Source organism: Ovis canadensis, chromosome 23, assembly GCF_042477335.2.
Source record: "Ovis canadensis isolate MfBH-ARS-UI-01 breed Bighorn chromosome 23, ARS-UI_OviCan_v2, whole genome shotgun sequence".
NCBI classification, from domain to species: domain Eukaryota; kingdom Metazoa; phylum Chordata; class Mammalia; order Artiodactyla; family Bovidae; genus Ovis; species Ovis canadensis.
This window is the reverse complement of record NC_091267.1, coordinates 55,649,868-55,672,643: the sequence shown is the minus strand read 5'-3', so window position 1 is coordinate 55,672,643 and position 22,776 is coordinate 55,649,868. Positions and strand designations below refer to the sequence as shown.

Sequence of the window (22,776 nt, the reverse complement as noted above, 5' to 3'; positions counted from 1 at the left end):
ATATTCTTTCATATGCATGTTTTATAAACTCAGCATACATGTAACTTTTAAATCTTTCTTTATTCATTTATATGTACATCTTTTAAGTGTCATTCTAAACGACATGATGTCACTAAATACTATTCTGTGCCTTACCTAAGTTACTTAAACATTTCACTCTTATTAACATCTGATGGGAAGCTACCACTCTGGGATTTTAAATACCACGTCAACTAACAGCATCTCACAGTGACAGAATGAGATCTTTTAAGTGAAAATTTTCCTTAATATAGTTATATTGCCTTTATAAGGAAAAGGAAAAGAAATGTCATGACCAATCTGTGGTACATACACGTTAAGACTAGGATGCACAGGATAACAGTGAAGCCTAACACTTGTCAGAAGTGAGCCCAACAGGTCATGAGATGGTCACACTGAGTGAGTGCATACACACCCTGTGCTCACAAGCATTCAGGTCCCTGCAAACCAGTTGGCACACACAGCAGGGGCAAGGAAATCCAATTTACTGATCAACTACTTTATAGTGGAAGCATACAGAACCTAACTCGGGGTGGCTAAAGAAGGGCTGAGTGGGGGCGTCACTGGTGCGGGACAAGCTGGAGACCCCAAGGCTGCTGGGACCTAACTACAGGCTCCACTGCATGGTCCCTCCTCCAAAGTTGCTTCAGACGCTTCCCAAAGAGGAGACAGGTTCTTCTAAGAGCCATGGACACCAACTGGAGGCATTCAACAAGCTGTGACACCGAGCAGTCAAGGAGCAGTGACGCTGCGCACATCTAACACGGCAACTCGGAAGAGACTCGGCAGTCAAGGCCACGCTACCCTGCTCCACATGACTCAGCCTATCAGCAGCAAGCCCCTCCACCTAGGAGATGAGTTTACTGCTGTACTTTTTAGAAAGCCTCCTTTAGAATTTCAGTTCCAATACTCTGAATTATTCCCTTTAGGGATAATTAGAAAAAGCAAGGGCTTAGGGGCTGCCAGAAAAGGAAAGGTGAGATAAAAGGCAAATTTGGTTTCTGCACTGAAGCCCTGGGATGGACAGAGGAGGGAAAGAACGCACACCGGGGCAACACTCGTGGCTCTTGGGGGAGTGAGGGGTCCAGGGCATGTGCAGAGGGTAAAGGGCAAAGCCCAGAGAACCGCAGGAGGCTCAAATAAGACCTCAGCTGAGAGGAGGCGGTGTTTGAATATAAAGTGACCAAAGTATCAATACATCTGCAGTCTAAACTAAAATCACAAAACTGTTAGAAGTATCAGGCCTTTAGAGAAAGGAGTAGGTTTTTGAAGCCTTAGTGTCCATGTTCTCTGAAAGCTAGAGCTCCCCAGAAGCAGGACGTGTGAAAGAGAGGCAGCCTACAGCATCCAGGACACCCCCAGGAGGTCAAGGTCATCGACAGTGACTCAATGGATGTTAGGTGCACACAAGCATACACACAGGCACACACACGGAGACACTAATAAACTCAAATGTGACCTCAGATCTGTAGGGCTCCTGCTACCATTCTCCCTGGGGGGCACAGACAATTAAAGACAGTGACTGTCAGCTGCATGGGACAGAAGATGTAAGGCAGAAATCTCATTGATCTTTCTTATGTATAAACATAAACACCTGCCTGGAGAGTGACATCCACCAGCTCCTCCCCCTTGACTGACACCTGCTGCCCCCGTCAGATTTTTCCCAGAAGATGCTCCCCAAACCTCTCAGTGACAGTGAAAAAGCCGCCCATTTCATAATAATGCTCCCATTTACACTGTTCTGCTCACGACTGGGATGTTATCGAGTGCTGTGTTTGCTGTTTAAACAGAAGAATTTGTATGCATGGTTTTTAAGTGACTGTGGTTCTGCTGTCATTTTAAACAGCTGAAATTTTCAGTTCTAGTTACTGCACATAAAACACTCACAATAAATACCTCGCACGTGCTCAGTGACTATGTCACCGTGATCAGTGACACTGGCAGACCCGTCTATCTGTCAGCTCCCTGAAACAAACCTTCTGCTTCTCCTGTTTGAACACACTGAAGCCCCTGGGCTCATTCTTCGCACTATAAGTGGTAGGTGCTGTGCCTGTGCTGTTGATGCTGCTCAGCGGAGCGACGGCCACGGCGGGCCCTGGAGGAGCGAGACCCTGAGGTGCAGGGGAAACACAGTCTCAGATTCACACCGAGCTCTGACCACTCCTGCGAGGGACTGGGGATGACTAACACAGAGATCATTAGGCTCTCAACATTCAACTTATTCTATAAAGATGTGTCACACATAAGAAATAGTAATAAATAATAGTTATGTTAGAGCAAAAACTACCTTTTTGAAGTTTTTTTTCTATGAATTAGCTACAATCATCTTGCATTACATTCACTAAACTAAATGTATAAACCTTATTAACCTTACTCCAGCCTCATGGTGTCCTAGAATGAGGACCTTCTACCTGCATGGCTCCTAATTTTTGTTACTAATGAATACTTGTCAATACCTGAAGAACAAGCACTTCCATTTTCTTACCTTTGAAAACACTCGAATAATGTTTAAATTAAATGAATTTTTTCAAGGGTTCAAAAATTATAATAATTTATACACTTCTGTATTCAGCACAGACACCCCTCCCACAAACACAAACATGCGCACACACCCCCCTACCTACCTCCCAGGATCAAGACACAGACACACAGAACATTCTAGTACACCACTGTATCTCCACAGTTCTCTATCTTCTCAAATTCCTTTAACACACTTAAAGATAATACCATACAAAAATGTTGTAGCAGATCAAATAATACTTACTGATATCCAGGTCACTAAACATAACTATGATAAGACCTCTCCATCTTATCTGATAATGCACTGTTGTCAATCTGTTCTTTATCTCAACAGAAAATAATGCACACGTAATCACAGAAAATCTTTATACACAGGACCCCTAAGGTTCCCTTTCTTGACTGCCCTTCATTCTTCATTACGATAAGTATTTTTTCCTTGAAAATAACATTATATCATAAAGCAAAAGTCATTAACAGATGTTAAATGGAGGGCTTATAAATGAAATGTAATACTTTTTTAAAATTTGGAAAATGTCAAGTAGAGTTGGTGGCCTAAAAAAAACACAAAAAAATTTTATTTCAACAGAATTGAGTAAGTGATCAAATACCATTACTAACAAGTTAATTTGAAACCACACTCATTCTAAAAAAACCACGAACACTAACTGGACGTCAGATTTCATAATACAGAGATAATCATAACTAACAAGAGTTAATAACTCAGAGAACTGTGCTTGCCATGAACTTACTAAAACGCACCAACAACATGCTCACAGCCCCGAGGACTGGGGGCCACAAGTCTCAGTACCTAAAGGCAGAGCTGCCCAGAAAGTGTTAGTAACAGGACCTCTTTTCATTCTAAAATGAAAGGTTTCTTCGACTCCTAGGCCATTCTATGTACGATCCAAATCAGAGACCTATTTCCCAAAAAGAAGCCCATATTCTAATGATGGTTCAAATATATTATGACTGTTTCATCACAAAAATGACTTCCTTAAACGATAAACAACAACAACAAAAAAATGGACTCAACCACTATACTAGCACCTTTCCTACAAGATAACCAACACCTTCATTTTCTTAGTTATATATTTGTCATCAAGGTTCTAAAATCCCTAAGGAAATCAACAACATAATAACACACTCTCTTCCAACTGTCTTTAGGAACAGTAAACGCCAAGAAATAACAGCACACCTAAACAAACACAGGTCACACTGGGCGCCTTCCTAATACGCTTCACTGACTGTCTACTTCTTTGTGGTGGCTCAGGGAGGTGGGTGAGGGGCTGCGGGCAGGGGTGAGAAGGGGATGGGGTACCAAACATTAAGAAACACTGAGTCAACATCACAACGCTGAGACTTGCTGCCTACACCAACCCTGAGACCAAAGTAAAACAACTATGACAGCTACTGCACCATCTATCAGCTTTGGATATTAACTAAAGCTTTCCAAATGATTACTAAAGGTCCTAAATTCAGATGGGCAACTCTTCAGAGTCAATGTGGAAGGGACCGCTAACTGGCATGGGCTTCTCTTCAGCTGAACACAATGCGAGTGCCGTCTGGACGGAGCTGTGTATTAAACCACAGGCTGTCACCAGCAACTTGGTCAAGACTAAATTGAATTTTACTGAAATTAACACACTTTAAAAAACATAAACGAACAAACTAAACAAATAAGAGGTCAAACCATGTCACCATAGGAATTTACTACACAATAATCGTAACTATATACTAAAAAATGTTTCATACTTTACTTCTAAAAATACATGCTACTAACTGTTTAGAAGTATGTTTTCCTTGAATAAGGGAGTGTCCTCTTTAATCAGTTTGTGTAGGCAGCATTCAGCTTCATATGGCACCTAACCAATTTATCTGTAGTAAACTGACAAACTTTATCTATGCAAAACACGACTCAACGATGCCCTAATTCCCTAATAAACAAAGTTCTCACTAAAGTGAAGACACATATACAGAAATGGGGTATTAAGTAATTTCATAGCTCTACCTATGGATGTTAGAAAGAAAGCAGTATGTCAAAGACACTATGATCTTAGAGCCGTTTCATTAACATTGTCTGTAGTTAACACTGAACTGGAAGTGGCAAGATTCCATTAGGGTCTTACCAACAGGGTCTTATCACTACATGAATAAAGCATTAGAAAAGAGGTGTTTCAAATGTATTTTTACACGTGCATGTGTGTATCCATACATATATATAAGGTTTCATCCTTAACCATTATAACAAATACACAAAAACTTTGTATTTTTTATATTATAAACACTCCAGGTTTGGTTACTTTGATGCTTCACATTTTCTATAAAGATTCTGACACAACGGAAAGCTGACGACTCAACAGGAAGTCACTACTTAACAATTCAGGCGGCAGGTCTGGAGCAGGCAGCGCCCACTTCAGTGACCCCTGTGTCACAGGGGTTTTTTGTAGAACCTGCAGGTTAGCAGCATCACAAGAATGAGTTTAAGCAGAAACAGTTTCCCAAAGAGTATTTTACAGAACACCTGGTACCATCATGGTACCTCTGAGGGGCTGAAACACAAATGAGTTTAAGTCTGTGAGTCCACAGAAGACAGCAAAGAGGAGAAAAGGAAGGAGGTGCAAAGCTACCGGGTACCGCCCCCAGGACACAGTGAGTGGGTGCTTCTAACCAAGAGAAAGACTGAGAACTCCAGCCCTGCCGGTATCAGCAAGTATCAAACGAGCGCCACATACTTCTAACACAATGAAGCAGGAATCACAGAATCACCACTACGCAACCTTCCGTGAATTAATGGGCCTGAACTAAGCTTTCTCACTTTTGACTTTACTGACATTTAGGGCTAGAGAATCTCTGCTCTGGGAATGGTTCTGCAAGCAGCGTCCCTGGCCTCTACCCACTAGCTGTCTGTAGGCACCTCCCCCCAACCCCAATGGCTGTGACAACCAAAAATGCCTCCAGACACAGACAGATGTCCCCTGGCTGGGAGCCACTGTCTACACACCGACAGCTGCTAGCTTCAAAGCAAAGAAGACACTATGTGCCTCCTGAAAGAACAGATAAGCATCTATACAGCAGTCCTGCCCTCTCCCTCACCAGCAAAAAATAAGCCTCAATTTAATCCAGTCTCTAGATTCGATTATGGGAAATACCAAAAACAGCAGAAAAGCTAAATGACACCTGAAGGATGCAACCAACAAAACCCAAGCTACAGGAAGCTCTACAGGACAAACCTGATTTACTAGAACAATTTTCAAGAGGAAAACAAGGGAATCTACAGTTTAAGAGTCTTAAGAAACATATCGTCCAAGAGCAGTATGTTTGATTTCAAATCAAACAAACTACAAATGTCCAGATGACACGTGTGACTCTGCTTGGCAGTGTGATGCTAATGATACAGTAAACTTTCGAAGACTAATGACAGTGTTGTCTTCACTCTTCTACTTTTCTTAACATCCTTAGCTCTGAACAATATATACTGAAACAATAACGGATTGAAATTATGTCTGAGACGTGACTTCAAACAGTAAATGAGATGGGAAGTGATGGAGATGAGATAAAATTAAACTGGTCATTATTTATAAAGCTGGTTCACAGGGGTTAACTTACTGTTCATTTTTCTAGGTATTTCAAGTTTTTCATAATCAATCGCTTTTAAAAAATCATTACCTTTAGCAAGTATTCCCTATAATCTAATCGGTCAGTAAAAACTATACTGCAAGTCCAAGTAGTTCAATAAGCGCATATCCTTCTGCAGCCAGTATATCAAGCTCAGGATCAGCTACTCTCTGGAGAACTTTGAAACTGCTGAACACACTCCAGGTTACTAACAACCTACTCTGAAAAACTTTTAGGACCAAACTACTTTGGCTTTAGCTCCATGGTACGGGGTCCTGAGCTCACCACGCAGTATCTGCTCAAGCCTTTCGCAGATCCAGAGCCACTCTGCTGGATAATCTGGGCCACACCTCTGTCTGGGGCACCTGCTACTTCCTTCCTTGTGTAAGGTGGAAGATGGCTGGGCCCATCTATCATAGTCATGTCATTTCCCTCAATCTCTGGTTTGGTTTCCAATACTACTTGGGTCCCGGCCCTTTTCAGACTATAATCTCAAATGGTCTCCAATCCAGAGCATAAGAGAAGCCCAGTTCAAAGACAGCTCTGTGCTTATTAAACAATTGTAAAAATCATAAAACTCATAAAAGTGAGAAAATACCCAAATGTGTTTTTAAAATAAGTTAACCCTATTCCAGTGAACTCTACTTCTTGGAACACATCTGAAGGGAAGGACAGCCCGTGTGGAAGAGATATCTGCAGCTCCATGTTCACACAGTAGCATCATCTACGACAGACAAGACATGGGGACAACCTAAGTGTCCACCAAGAGAACAGGTGAAGCAGCTGTGGTGTACATGCAAGAACCGGAATGCGTGTATACAATGGAATGTTACCCAGCCATTAAAAAGGAAACCCGGCCATTTGTGACAGCATGGATGAACCTTAGGGGCATTACACCAAGCGAAGTGAGAGAAAGACAAATACTGTATGATGAGCTCACTTATACACGGAATCTTAAAACAACAACAAAGCCCCAAACTCTCAGCAACAGAGATCAGGTCTGTGGCTAGAAGAGTCGGGTATGGGGAGGAGCGACTGGATGAAGGTGGTCAGAAGGTACACACTTCCAGATAAACAAGATAAACAAGAACTGGGGATGTAACATACAGCATGGTGACTACAGTTAACACTGCTGTGCGGTACACTCAACACCTGTTAAGAGAGCAGATCCTAAGAGTTCTGATCACAGGGGAAAACAGTGTTTTTTTGGTAGCTGTATGAGACAATGAGTGTTAACTAAACTTACTGCAGTAATCATTTCACTATGTATGGAAGACTAATCTTTATGCTGACACCTTAAACTTATACAGCATGTCAACTACAGCTCAATAAAACTAGAAATAAAACAAGTCAACCCAGACAATGTGCTACTGTGCTTTCTTGGTTCCGGTAAGAACTACACAAGCTCTTAGCCTCCTGGCAGCCTCAGCAAAAAAGAAAGTGAACTCTATGTGGGAAGTGTCAAAACTTCATCAGTGCTACTACACCATCAGAACCTCGCTCTCCAGTAAGAACATGTGTTCACATTCTCTATCTTTGGCAAATATTTCAAAACCACCTTAAAAAGGCATTAAAAACACAATAAATGATTTGGTCAACACCTAATTGCCACTCAGGCACTTTTTTATTTCAGCTTATCCTCAAAGAGAAACACAATAATCGAGCCCATGTATTTAACTTGCAAGTTTACTTTTCAACAGGGGAAACGGCTTCCAGAGCAAAGACAACAGTCATGTCAGATTATAACCTAATTGTGCCAAACCATGCTATGTGTTCATATTACTTTACGTTAAATCACATGCACACAAATCGAAAGACCCCTGAAGTCCTCCTAAAAACCACAGAAAACATTTAAATTTGAATTTCACAAAAGGAACAGAGAAAGTGACCACAACCCATTCTCTAAGGCTATTTTTCAAACTCTCTCTCAAATTTTATTTGCTTCACACTAATCAAAATGCAACATGAAAATCACTTACTAAGGGATAAAATCAGAGTTATTTTGACAAATAACAATAGTGAACAAAATACCTGGGAATAGCCAAATCTGGAATAAATGTAAATTAAATGTCCATGTAAATTAAATCTTACCCGCAGACTGCAGGTATATAGCTGCTAAAAGGGAGTTTATGTCTGTAACTTAATTATATTTATGTATACACACATCTTATTCTAACGAAGAACTTGAAGTGGTTTAAGTGGTAAGATTTTGGTAGGAAGAGATGGTTCTTCTCCATCATGCAGCTTTTTAAACTAATTCTTTTTTAATCATACTTTTAATCAAAAGTTATCTTAAAAGTACTTTTCCTCTTGAACAAATAAAATGTTATAACACAAAAAGAGCACGTCCACACCATGTTTTTAGAAAAAGCCTGAGTACCGAATCTGGAACAGCTGTATCCTACATCACACACCCACCAAGGCCGAAACCAGCAGCAGAAGTTAAGTCTCAGTGTAAGAGCTGAGCAGCTTCCAAGTTTCTTAAATTTTCCTACTTACCAATTTATCGTTTTCATTGGGCATTTCAAATACACATCTCAATTTAGAATCCATTAATTCATCGGGTTTTGCTTCTTTCCACTAAAAACAAAGGAAACCAAACAATGAGACAGAGGAAATACAGTTGCGACAACTAGGTTTCCTCTCGAGGGACTAAAGGGTTAGAGCAGCTGCCTGGAGGCAGGGGTTGGGGGGTTTCCAGGTGCCACAGAACTTTCTACAGAACCTTATAAGAGCTACTGTCACCACCATTAAAACCTCACTGACATCCCTAGAGATGACCGGGCTTCACTGTTAGCAATGGACTTCTAATCCGTCTCTAACAAATATGACTTCAAAATTCCTTCATTCTTGACATGAGTTAGGATTATCCATAGCAAAGAGATGTACATATTTTTTTAATTTTAAAAAGTAGGTTTCTCAATGAAGAACTAAACAAAACCCAAGTTTAAACAACATTCCCCCAAAAGATTTCTGTTCAATTTTTCTACTCACCACAGCTTCCATGTCTGAAATGTTTGGTGGAGCAAAGATGGTCTGTACCATAAACTTGTGTTTACTCTTCTCATTGGGGTCATAGTCAAAAGGCTGCAGCATTACTGAAGAAGAAAGGACATATCACTGACTTTTGACCATTCCCAGCACTCACTCTCTAATTTGAAAATTTAAAGAAAACCAGCAAAGTTGCAAGAAACACTGGATTATTGAAGTTGATTCAGAATCAATTTTATGATTTTCAATTATTTTTACCTTGTCTACGTTTTTAAGTTGCTACATCTTTAACAACCCACAAAATAAACAAATGGCTATTTTAAAAAATAAGTATCTATAAGTGCCCTCTCTAAACTTAAGTCTGGAAAATTTTCAAAACTTTGCTAACATTAACTATTACAATGCCTATAAACTCAAAATCTAGTAAATTTGTATTTAAAACCACTTATAAATTTAGTTTTCACATTAGTATTTAGTGATAACAGCTCTTAAAATCAGACAACTAGAATATTTATAGGAGAAATTCTAGGTAACTTAAAACTCACTACCGTTCATTAGTGCTTCAATATAACTAGCTTTTTCTAAAATAGATTTTAAATAAACACCTATTCAAGAGTTTATCAGTGTGTTTAAATGAGCCTAAGACAACAAAGTGTAGAAGGAGACCATACAGCCTCATGATTTCTGAACTTTTTCCACTGTCCTACTAATTATATTTAAAAATTTTTACCAAGCATTTATGGTTTTCAATGGCCTACAAGAGGTTTTTTAGAGGCTCTATATGGTTTAAATTATGTAATATAAATCTAATAAGAGATTATAAAGAATGAATCAGCAATTCCACAAAATATGTACACAATACTGTGGAGTTAACTTTCCTGCTAATATTTAGATTATTTCTAAGACAGATGTCAACATTTTCAAAAACTCAGATGAAATTAAGCAAATGCAAGAAATAGCAATTATATAAGAACTTCTTCTTTATAAGGTAGGTCTGAGAGATCCTTAACTCCCATCATGGTAAAAAAAAATTTAACAGCCAAATATGCAACAGTAGAAAATGCACAAGACAGGGGGAGTCCCTGGTGGTTCAGTGGCAAAGAATCTGCCTGCCAATGCAGGAGACGTGGGTTCAATCCTTGATCCGGGAAGATTCCACAGGCCACAGGGCAACTAATAAGCCCTTGCGCCACAACTACTGAGCCTGTGCTCTGGAGCCCAGGAAACACAACTACTAAGCCCAAGTACCTAAAGCCTGTGACCTGCGCAAGAGAAGCCACTGCAATGAGAAGCTTGTGCACCACAGCTAGAGAATACCCATGCAGCAACAAAGAACCAGCACCCATAAAAACGTGAATCAGCAAAATTGTGGAAAAAGAAAAGAAACGCACAGGATAAATGTGTGTTTATCCAGATAACGCACAATGCATCTCCAGGAACACCTGTCACTGAACCACCACCCCAGGATATTCACTAGAAACTGAATAAAAAGAAAACTTCAAACAAAGATGTGACTTTGACTTGCTGATAGACCTCATAACAAGAGAAAGACAATCTTAACCTAGTACGTGCTAGAGTGAATATGCAGACAATCAAGGAGGGCTGCTGGAGAAAGTGTGATTGGAGAACCCCTCACCCACTGAGGTGCTGCACTAAGCTGGAGTGCCAAGCTCCAAGTGGAGGAAAGGCGTCAAGGATGCGTGTGGACACAGGAACCAGTGTGTCTGGAGGTCTTAGTTAACTCAGATGCTCAATACAAGGGGAGCTTATGTGGGAGAAAGTGCTTTGAGAAGTATATACACATTCTTAAAAAACACTAATACCGGAAAAGCTCAGTGAATTAGAACACTCCAAGAAAGTCACTCTGAATAGTTCCATGGAATCCTAGGGGTACAGCTCCTTGCGCCAAAATCCATTTTTAACCATGTGGATAGAAATTATTTTATCTTCTTCCAACTGGGCTGCAGGCTTGTGGCCTTAGAGAGCAACTTCCAGAACACACGTGCCCACTGCTCACTCTTCTCACTGCCCGCCACCTTTCCCAAGAACTGACAGCTCGGACAAACACGACAGCAAGCCTGCCCGGCCGCCACACCATAAAACTCCTTTTGCAGGGCCTCCAGGCTCTGCATCCGGGGCTAGTGACCGAGGGAGGATTCAGTGCCCCACAAACCCTAACTGCAGTCTGGCCTCAACTGCCGCGCGTCAGGTTCCACCGTGAAACATCTCAAGGAGCCAGCCCCCAGCCGGCTCTGTGGGCCTGAAAATTGGAACACTGACACAGAATTGTTTACTATCTTAGTAATACCTGTCAGGATTACCCAGGCATCCTCTGTGTGCTTTAACACACACGTCTGGGCTGTATCCACAGAGACTCTAATCTGGAGAAGCCCGTGCTGCTACAACAGGCCTTCACAAAGGTGAGAACCACGGCCAGAAAACGGGAGTAACTGGTCTTGGTGTGGGGCCTGAGAGGCGCTGCCATTAAGTAAACTGTACCCTCGACTACCTTCCTGCCTCCACTGTGAGCCAGTGCCATGAGGGAAGAAGGAACAGTCTGGGGCACTGACTGTGCTGCACGGCAGGAGCAAGTAATCCGTGTAAGGAAGGAGCCAAGCGCACGCGGACTTCAAGTAAACACAGAAGGGGATCAAAACAGACACAGCATTCACAGTAAAGACAGAAGCCTCACCAACTATTCAAAGTTACTGCCCAAAGATATACACCGTACATTCTCAAGCAAAAGACTGAGAATAATCCCTCCATGCTGCTGCTGCTAAGTGGCTTCAGTCGTGTCCAACTCTGTGCGACCCCATAGACGGCAGCCCACCAGGCTCTGCCATCCCTGGGATTCTCCAGGCAAGAACACTGGAGTGGGCTGCCATTTCCTTCTCCAATGCATGAAGCTGCATGTAAAGCATAACAGCTAGTGATCTATGGGAGAGAATGAGCAAAGCCAAAAATGATACAAAATTTCAAAGACCAAATAATAAGGGCAGAGGATGTGGTGGTAGTAAGCTGCAGAAATAAAGAACAGCGTAACATTTTAGACTGCATAGGGCTTTCAGCCCACCCCATCCCCAAACACACCCCCACTCCACCCCACCAGAAGGGGCAGACAGTTTCTACAGCAGTCTGCACACAGGGAGGACAGCATGAACATTTGCTACCTGAAACGGTCACAGTCAACCCGGGGTCAATGATCCCACTGTTGGGCCGCACACAGTACCGACGAGGCGCTGTCGTCTTCACTTTGAAACACACCTTTCGATCTGAAGGATTTCGCAACTTAAGGTTTGTAGTGACTACATCTGTGAAGGGGCCTGTAAGATTTAAAAAACAAAAACGGGGGAAAATGTAATTGGATTCACACCCACATAAAAACAGAATTCAAAACTGGACAAACATAACCTCTTATGTAGAGTATGTACTGAAGTCCGTGTACAGGTGGGGACTCACAAAGGGTCTGTGCTCTCTCCTTCGTTATTAACCAACCCATAAAATCCCTACTTGAACTTTTCTTGTTTCCATCAAGTAAAATGTGTTCTGAAAATTTCACAACTTACGAAATAAGCCCCAAACTGTATTCTCCCAGTACATGCTTACCACATTACTGAAAAGATCGGTCCCCCAGTGCTCTGCAAACCAGAGCCCGTCTTCAGGCTTACCTGACCGAGCTGAGGGCAAAGTCTCTCCACCTAAAGCCAGCAGGCCCAGATCAAGTGGTCCCGCCCCACCTCCATCAGCCTTGACCCCCTCACTCGCTCCTTCTTTCACTCACGTTCATCACAGGTTTACTAAGATAACTGTGTCAAATGGTCTACATACAAAGGTTTTTTTAAACTTTGGTTCAACACCCAAACATAAAACTGCAAAACAAAGAAACCAAACGGCGATGCAGTCCTGCCTGAATTAAGTAAATCTAAAACCATTTTTTGTTTTTAAAAAAGCGGGAGAGCGGGGTACGGAGAAACAGTACAGTTCTTGGTTCAAGAAAAGCCTAAAGACACTGTACGCAGGTTTAGACAATAAACTGAATACCGGTTAATTTGGAGACAGAAGATAAAACATGAAAAATATGTCCCCATGAGAAGCAACAACCACACACTTCTCACTAACCCAAAAGCAATTTTAAGTGGTCTCTAAACAAGAAAAGAAAAAAAAACCTTTAGAAGTCTGAAATCAAATTTCAAGGCTGAAATTAAATAAACCAGAATATTTAGAACTTTAAAATGTTTCTAGTATGCTTTAAAATGTTTTTAGTAAGGATCCCAGACTGAGAAAATTCCCCAACTCTGCCAAACAAAAGTCTCCCATTTTGCTGAGTAGTGGGAAATTATCTAAGACAAAGGCTTGAAGGGGAACCACACACACAAGCGAATGGACAGTGTGCAGAGGGCAGTGGAAAGCAGGCCAAACTGATGAGAGGAAAAGAGAGACTTCAAATCAAAGGCCAGGGAAAAGCACTTACTTCAAATCCAAGGAGAGAAATTAATTCTAATCTGTGCTTAAAAGTTTTTGAGTTATATTTTCTAACAAAGATTTGAAACTGGGATGAGAGGGAGGAGCTAGAAATAAGAGAACATTAGAAGAAAACACAAAGGCAGAGAAGCAGTTACAGAAAAAATTTTAACATGAAATATGTATTTAAATCAACAAGTGGGCTTTTTTTTTTACACACAAGAACTACAACTTCTTGGGCAGCCCACTTTAATTTCACAGTCGAGTCCCCCACTGCATTTGCATATTATCTCTCATCCTTGCTGCTCCTCCCAGCACTGCTGCTGCTTACACGTTTGACAAGCAGCTGACACCCCATCCCCACACCCCCACCCAAGGAGCAAGGGGAAAGCCGTCAGCGGTGCATTCTGCCAAGTGAATCCACTGGCAAAACTATGAATCTTAAGAGAGACAGATCCCATTTCCTAACATTCTCAAAATCCACAAGTTACTACAAGTAACTGAGAACATATCAATTTTTATGTTATTATTTCAACTAGGATTTTAACATTAGCGCTAAGTATAATTTTTAAAAGTTTGTTTTCAGAAGTTTCTTAGTAAAATAGCTAAAATTTTATGAATCTTAATTTAGAACAATCCTGTATTTTCATAACATAATTATGTAACCTTGTCATTTTAAATTCAAGTTCTAAAATCTCCCCAATTTTAGAGAAAAGTGCCAACTATTCAAAATAAGGTAAAATAACTGGTTTTTTAAACTGATTTTTTAAATGACCATGTGTCAATTTTCATCAACATATGAATTCTGAAACAGTACTCACATTTTAGATTGCACATCAAGGAATATAAATCTTAAATTAACCAATTGTGATCTTTCTAGACATGAAAATGCAAACTCTAAAGATGAAAATAATATGTCAAAAGAAAAAAATTTCACTAAAACCAAATTCTTACCTGAATAGGTTAACCCTCTCAGTCAAATGTAAAATTACCTGTAATAAACCCACCTAACAAATCAATTTGAGGTTTTCTGCACCACTGTGTCCCTCCCAGGTCTCTCAATAAGGGTTGCTTCCAACAGACAGTTCAGAGTCCAAAGCCATTTTCCGGGTTAAAATGCAAAATAACCAAGTACTAATGACCACAAGCATAAGAACCAGATTTACAGCTGGAAGCAGCGTCAGGCAGAGATATGTTACACTTCACAGGTCACAGAAACTCTGAGAATCTCACAAAATTAAATGTGGGTGTTCTGTCTGACGTGAGGTCTGGAGGAGCTGCTGCTGGGGGGAGGAACAGGACAGCAGTGTCCTGCGGCGCCCAAGCAGACCCACGCAGTCAAGGGCCCACCAAACCTTCCCACACCCCTCCAGACAGCCACACTGCATCTGTGTCCATCCATCTTATGTATTTCCAAAAATACATCTATTGCAAAAACTCTGTTCTCTTTCTCCAAAAATCTAAAACCTGAGTTCACCAATACAGAAGATTATTCTACCAACAGCAATGCCACTCAGGACATGTGAATCCTGCAACACGTCTGGGACAGTCAGCACACGTGTGTGCGTGACAGTCATGTGAGCGCACCCACTGCATAAGGATGCTCTCACCCTGATTTCAAGACGTCAGAGAAAAGCAGTCAGCCTCCACCAGGCAACTCTTGCCTCACTTCCCTTAAACCGAAGCTCACTTGTTGAAGGAGGTCACAGGCATCCGGCTACTTCACTAGTCTTCCAGTACAGTCTATATAGATATACTATCTATCTACCTATATACAGATACACTACAGCTAGTATAGTCTATATAGGATAGATATTCTACTAGTTCCAATACAGTCATGCCCAACACTTACACATCGAAATGCCTATTTTATTACAAATCCAGTTTCTTCTCCTGTATGTTATAGTTAGGGCATATATTAAGATTTTAAACTATGTACATTGGTGGGTAATTCATACATGAATTTCATCTCAGAATGCAAAACTGGGCACTACAAAATATAAAATGTTAAAATGGGATATTGTGTCAAATAAGGTTAAAAACTACTGCATTCTATCCATACGCTCCAGCTTTACTAATATCTCATGCAATGCTTTGGTGTTTAAACTGTTTAGAAAAGCATGTAAATGGTCACCTTAAAAAAGAGGAGTTAGCTGTGCAGTGAAAGGAGGAGGGCTCTGCTGAAGCCAAGTTCCATTTCTGAGCCTGGGCTGTGACTACAGGGCTACTGACTCTGATAATTCTATCAACTGCACATGGTTTTTCTTTTATGAGAAACAGTAAAGGTTTGTTGTTGTTGTTGTTGAAGAAAAGATGACTCCTGGTATAACCTTAAAAAAAAATGAAAAAACCTGTGAAAAGCACTTCTGATAAAAAAGTGAAACATTTGAAGCAAACTACATAGGAAATAAACTCATGTTTTGAGGATTTCTAAAACAATCCCTGTAATTGAGAGAAACCCAGCCATGTGACCAACATAAATGCTTAGTTTAACATTTAGAAACACAATTACTACAACAGTCCATTTAAGATTACTTGGTAGTAAACTAATCACCAACCACAGATACCATCTGGTATTCCCTACTTGAGAGATGAAATTTCACTGTTTACACGTAAAAGTATTCCACATAAAACAAAATTCCACACAATACAGATTACATTTAAACTCTTTTCCCGAAAAGAAACAAAATAAAAATTAATTTTATTAAAATCTACCTTTTCATCACACGGGCTGCCCTCCTCTCCTCTCAAGCAGCCGGGTCACTTGGGGTCACCAGGTACTCCACCCTAACTCTAACCAGTTACCATTCCCTGTAAACCAGCACCCTAGCCTCAGCCCCAAACTGACAGAAATGTAACATACTTCAATGTGGGCTCAGTGTTTAAAAGCCTGGAAAAACTTGCACCCTCAGACTTCAGAAATGTAGGAAAAGCTTAGGGCCACCCACCTGGAAGGCTGTCCTTAGGGAGACTTGCCTGACTCCTTTACCTAAAAATGTATTCCAGGCACAAAACACTGGCTATCTAAAATACAGAGCAATGATTTTCTTTTAAATAGTTCTCCAAACCATCCTATCTTAAAAGGAACCCAATTAAGCTAAAAACAGCTAAAAGTAGAACCACTCTAACCAAACAAATCTTTAAAATGGTTATCATCTGTCCATATTTTTATGTAAATTGCTGTTAAAAGTTTTCTTTAGATACCAGGCTTTGTTTAGTTACAAAGAAAACTAATGGGGGGGGGGGGGGGGGCGGGCCGCGCGGAGAGACTAGTTGCCTTTTCTCCCAGCCTTTGGAAGAATTTCAGAGAAATCAAAATAACTCAACTGTGAATAGGAACTGTATATGCCTCACCTAGACTCCACAACTGACACCTGCTGTTACTGTAAGACCTAGCAACCTACCTAGCCGTCTGTGTCCATCCATCTTATCTTCCTACATTCCAAGGTTCTAAAAACTGAACACCTCATCATGTATACCAACTTGAGTTCAATAGTATCTGTTTGCTGAGAAGAGACTCAAACGTTATTTCAGGATACGTGGTCCTGAACACAGCATGGAGTATTACAGAAACAGAAAAGATCTCTGGGATGCGGCTCCAGAATAAACGGCTGTGTGCATGAACGGTGCCCCGCGAAGGCTGTGGCGTCCTTTAGACCAGGGACTCGGAGGCCTGCTGGCAGACCCGTCTCCATGGGTCCTGGCATTTCTGCAGCTTGGCCAGTGCAGGCCCTGGGGGCTTTCACACAGTCGGTCTTTCCAAGGATGTGCAGCAGAGTCAACAGCCCTGGAAGACAGTACCTCCTCCCGGAGAGAGCAGGCTTCTCTACTATCCAGGGTGATAAAGCTCAGGTCTTCCTCTGGAAAAAGGTCAGGCAGGTTTCTGTGCAGCCCATCATGAAAGATTCAGCACCCCAGGCTCAAAGTTTCTCAGCTATGACAAATCCACCACATGGGCAGCACCCGCCTACACTGAAGCCCTGTGTCACCCCACGGAATGAAGGGGCAAAGGAAACCAACACAGCTATGAAGATGCTGCCTGTAGTGCCCTGACCATCACACACTCTGGTCTCTAAACCCAGGAGTCCCATGCCTTCCACAGCACCCAGAACGCTGAAGCAGACTCAACGTCCTGAAGTGATCACAGCAGCTTTCACAGCCTAGCCTTTACTGGACATTCACCAAGTATCAAGAACTCTGCATGAATTATGTCATCTAACCCTAATAAGCCACAAGGCTGATACTTTTATTACTTATTATTCTCATTTTACAGATGAGACAACTGTGACTCAGACATGAGAACACTTGTCCAAGGTCAGACAAGCACAGAACCGTGAAAGTGGGAAGTCAAAGCAGGTCTCCAGGGCCTGAATTCTCATAAATTCTCTACATAGTCTATGTGAACTACCTGGCTGTATTTATTTCCTAATTCATAAGCCATTCTAGGTTGACTTCTGCAGCATTAAGGCATGAAACTGAAGTCAAATCAGTAATACAGGAAAAAGATTTTTAATGGTTACTGTATTTCCCTTTGTTCCACAGGAAAAACATTTCCAGAAATAAGTTTCAAACACCAAGAAAACAGTTTTTCTCTTTTACACCAAAGAATGCCCTAAAACATTAAGTTACCTAACTATATTTACCTTTACTCCATTTTCCTGAAAACATACTGAAATCTCAGACCAGAGAGAATGTGAGCTCTGTGAAGACGAGTCTCATGTGCAGCTTGCCCTCAGCTGCTAGGACAATCCCTGGCACAGCAGGTACTGAATGAATGTCATCATACAAGCATTAGTGTAAAAACAAACAGAGGACCACTTCAGGAAACAAAATGAATCAATTCAAGATGGTTTGTAGTTATTAAGATACTAAGGTATATCTTTTCATAAGGTTTCATTATTACAAAAGTATGGACGCGAGATTAATACAGAAGCCAAATTTCACTATTTTATTTAAACACACCACCCTTATGGCAGAAAGTGAAGCGCTAAAGAGCCTCTTGATGAAAGTGAAAGAAGAGAATGAAAAAGTTGGCTTAAAACTCAACACTCAGAAAACTAAGATCATGGCATCAGGTCCCATCACTTCATGGCAAACAGATGGGGAAACAGTAGAAACAGTGAGAGACTATTTTCTTGGACTCCAAAATCACTGCAGATGGTGATTGCAGCCATGAAATTAAAAGACCCTTGCTCCTTGAAGAAAAGCTATGACCAACCTAAATAGCATATTTAAAAGCAGAGACATTACTTTGCCAACAAAGGTCTGTCTAGGCAAAGCTACAGTTTTTCCAGCAATCATGTATGGATATGAGAGTTGGACTATAAAGAAAGCTGAGCGCTGAAGAATTGATGCTTTTGAACTGTGGTGTTGGAGTAGACTCTTCAGAGTCCCTTGGACTGCAAGGAGATCCAACCAGTCCATCCTAAAGGAGATCAGTCCTGGGTGTTCACTGGAAGGACTGACGTTGAAGCTGAAACTCCAATACTTTGGGCCACCTGATGGGAAGAACCGACTCACGGGAAAAGACCCTGAGGAGCAGAAGCGGATGACAGAGGATGAGGTGGTTGGATGGCATCACCGACTCAATGAACAAGAGTCTGAGTAAACTCCAGGAGTTGGTGATGGACAGGGAAGCCTGGAGTGCTGCAGTCCACGGGGTCGCAAAGAGTCAGACATGACTGTGTGACTCAACTGAACTATTAAGTCTTTGATTTCTTAAACTGCGTCACAGCCCTTGTTTATATATATTACATAATCAGCAAAAAAACCTTCAGAATTCATCATGAAGAATCTCCAAAATCCACTTTAAGGTAGCAGTGTGGGGTCATTTCTAGGGGCTTGGAGTCAGGGTTACAAGTGACCAGCAGGCAGGAACCATGTCCTTTCTTTAGCTGGCAGCGCTGTCAGTTAACGTAGCAGTGTTCTGAGCACACAGTCCAGTACTCACCCATCACCTGCCAGTGAAGAAGCATGGGCACCATGAAGTCAAAGCACTGACTCTCATCCTCCCTGTGGGAGGTAGGGCGGCGGGGGGTGGGGGGAGTGCCCTTGAACAAATCCTGTCACTTCTCCAGCACAGCCTAACCCCCTACTCCAGCTCAGCAGACAAAACCAGCTCCAATTCCTAAACTCCTCTCAGTCCTAAAACTACATGACATTTAGGAACAACTTTACTGCCTTAATCAGAAAACACCTACTACTCCAGGGAAGCAAGGCAGATAATCCAATCTCAGATGATCACAGCCTTACTGACATTCAGCATAAAGCTACTAAACATTTTAGGAGTACTCTTTCTAACCTTCTGACACAGTGACTGCTCACTCTGAGGTAAACAATCTTTGTGACACTGTACTGAAAACGAATGGGAGAGAATACACAACTGCACTGTCTTCACAAAGAAATAAAACAATCTGACTTGTAACATTTTTATATAAACTTTATGTTCTTCCACGGTGCAACATTATAAAGAAAAATCATATGTACCCACACATAAAATTTAATGCTTGCAATTAAATATTAAATGTGGAGGCTGCTTAAGTGAACACCTTCATTAAAACAGAAATAAGTGCTTCATATCTTAAGAGTTTAGACTACTTTTTAAAACCTAGGTAGGCAGGATGGGAAAGAATAAAAGAGAAATGGATACTTTGGGGAGAACTTGAAATAAATGTTTTTTTAGCACCACTTATAAATCTAAAGCTCTTGTTAGACTAGAAGCAAAACAGTTATTAAAAAAATTATCACAATACTATAAATTTTATGGAGAAGGCAATGGCACCCCACTCCAGTACTCTTGCCTAGAAAATCCCATGGACAGAGGAGCCTGGAAGGCTGCAGTCCATGGGGTCGCTAAGAGTGGGATGCGACTGAGCGACTTCACTTTCACGTATTGGAGAAGGAAATGGCAACCCACTCCAGTGTTCTTGCCTGGAGAATCCCAGGGACAGGGGAGCCTGGTGGGCTGCAGTCTATGGGGTCGCACAGAGTCGGACACAACTGAAGCGACTTAGCAGCAGCAGCAACAGGTGTTATTACGTGGTAGGATTTAGAATTTGCTTTATACTGTTCTATACTTTCTCAACTTTTGACATTAAGCACTGATTTTACAGTCAGAAGGCATTTTTAAACATGAATTCATATTAGCTTATTCATAAAAGCTTTTATTTTTAAAGTCAGGGTGGGGGTACTGAGATGATACAAAAAAAGCTATCTTTGGAAGATGTGGTTATTGAGATGTTTTTCAGTATGAACCATACTCAGAAAACAAAACCAAGGAATTCATCTTCCCCTATAAGCTATATAAGTAAAATCTGTTCATGGAGAAAAACAAACAGAAAACACACACTGTTGACGCAAAGGTACTCTATACCTTCAAAGGTATACCCGTCACTCCAATTTATGTCAGACTGTCCAAGCACCAAAACAAATATATGTGTATAAATACATATATATGAAACATAGAACTACAAAATAAAAGGCTGTCAAAATGTAGCCCATAAGAAACTTGTCGAATTATACTGCAAACTAGTACTTTAAAGTCCTCTCATATTAACAATTCTTTAACATATCTATTTTTTAAAATGGCAACTGAATCCAATCATATCCTTTAAAAGTTGAAATACAAATAACTAAACATCTCATTAATTTAAACATGAATTTTGAAAACAGTACCAAATGTTGGCAGTAACTCTACCACAGTGAACATCCCAAATGTCAGAGAAAAGCAGCTAAGCAAACTATAGCATATTAATAACACAGCATCAAAGATGGCAGCTATAAAATTTAAGACGTTGGTGGAGATTATTTTTGTAAAGTGAAACGTGTCACAGTCATCAAGTTGAACATATTCTCAGAAGTTCTGTAGTCTAATTTTATTTAAGCAAGGAGTTTTACTAGGAAGAATACAATCATATCAAGAGTTGATTCTAAAGATGCACTCAATCTATGGCACAGGAAATGAAGTACAGCTGGCCTCACAAAAGGCTACTTCCAAGAGAAACTGCCACCTGGATCCACAAGCTCTGTGTCATCTGCTCTCCCCTTCCTCTCAGCTAGCTTCTTCTGCATGCACAGGGCCCTCTCCAGCCACTGTCTCCTAGCCTCTGTGACCTCAAAAGTCTGAAGTTTAAAGAGGAGACATCAAAATACTGACTGTCAGCCATCCATACATACACGGTCCAGCCTGGGGGAGATGCCCACCACGAGACCAATGAGTTCAGTAGTCTGGACATAGAGGGAGGGCTCCTGTGAGCGTCCACACTGCTCTTAAATAGTCTGCGGGTAGGGCCGATTCTCTGAGAAATAAACACCCTCAACAATCTGCCACGCTTCTCACCAGGGACCACCAACTGATGCTGGCAGTAGGAGCTCAATTTGTCAGCTGTCACAGGATAGCTATAATTTATAAATTAGGTTCACTTTCAAACAAACATGGTTTTCTACTTGTCTTCATATGCCTTAATTTTAACTGTTACTGGATGGTTACAGATTTGTTTTCTATTGACCTTACATAGTCACCTCATTGTAGGACAACTGAAACTTTGGATATAATCTCCCAAAGTATCAAGTCTAATAAAATAATTTTTTCTCTTACTTACTATGAAAAGCACTGAATGTTTATGCAGAAATCTTGAAAAACACAGAAAAGTAAAAACAAAAGCATCCTAAAGTAGATCTGAGGACTGCTAACGTCCTTTTCTTTCTGATCTTTTTCCTCACACATATTACCATAAATGCACTCATATTTATGCAACTTCTCACAGGCGGGATAAGGGTGTCATCCCCAATCAACTCGGCATCACTAGAAGGGGGACAAGCAGCCATCATCACCTGATGTGATACAATTCCATCGATGAAGTATCTGCACCAAAAAAATACTGAAACCTGAATCTTCAAGCCCTTAAACCCAACTCCAAACTTACAGGAAATACATACCAGAAATACCGCAAGTCTGGGACACTCCACTGGACAACGACGGGGTCTTTTCAACAAGTGAATGGTGTGATAAAAAGCAGGTGGACAAGGCACTGCCAAAGATTAGGACAACGTGACACCCAGCAACCAAAAATTAGCACTATAGGGAGATTTCAACAGACCAGACATCAGATTACTGAAGAATTACTTTTGGTTTTATTAAGTGACAATGGTGTCATGATTATGTAAAGAAAA

General features: G+C 41.0%; 1 protein-coding gene across 2 annotated transcripts in view; it reads right to left on the bottom strand.

The window, feature by feature from the left end:
* Window positions 1-22,776, bottom strand: part of VAPA (VAMP associated protein A) — a 48,620-nt gene that overhangs the window by 4,547 nt on the left and 21,297 nt on the right. The window contains exons 2-5 of one of the 2 annotated variants that reach the window (XM_069568653.1): window positions 12,315-12,467; window positions 9,148-9,251; window positions 8,653-8,733; window positions 1,995-2,129 (exon numbers count right to left, since the gene is read on the bottom strand). In XM_069568653.1, the coding sequence (XP_069424754.1) occupies window positions 1,995-2,129; window positions 8,653-8,733; window positions 9,148-9,251; window positions 12,315-12,467 (473 nt within the window). The remainder of the gene's footprint in view (window positions 1-1,994; window positions 2,130-8,652; window positions 8,734-9,147; window positions 9,252-12,314; window positions 12,468-22,776) is intronic. The other variant, XM_069568654.1, reaches the window with a different exon arrangement.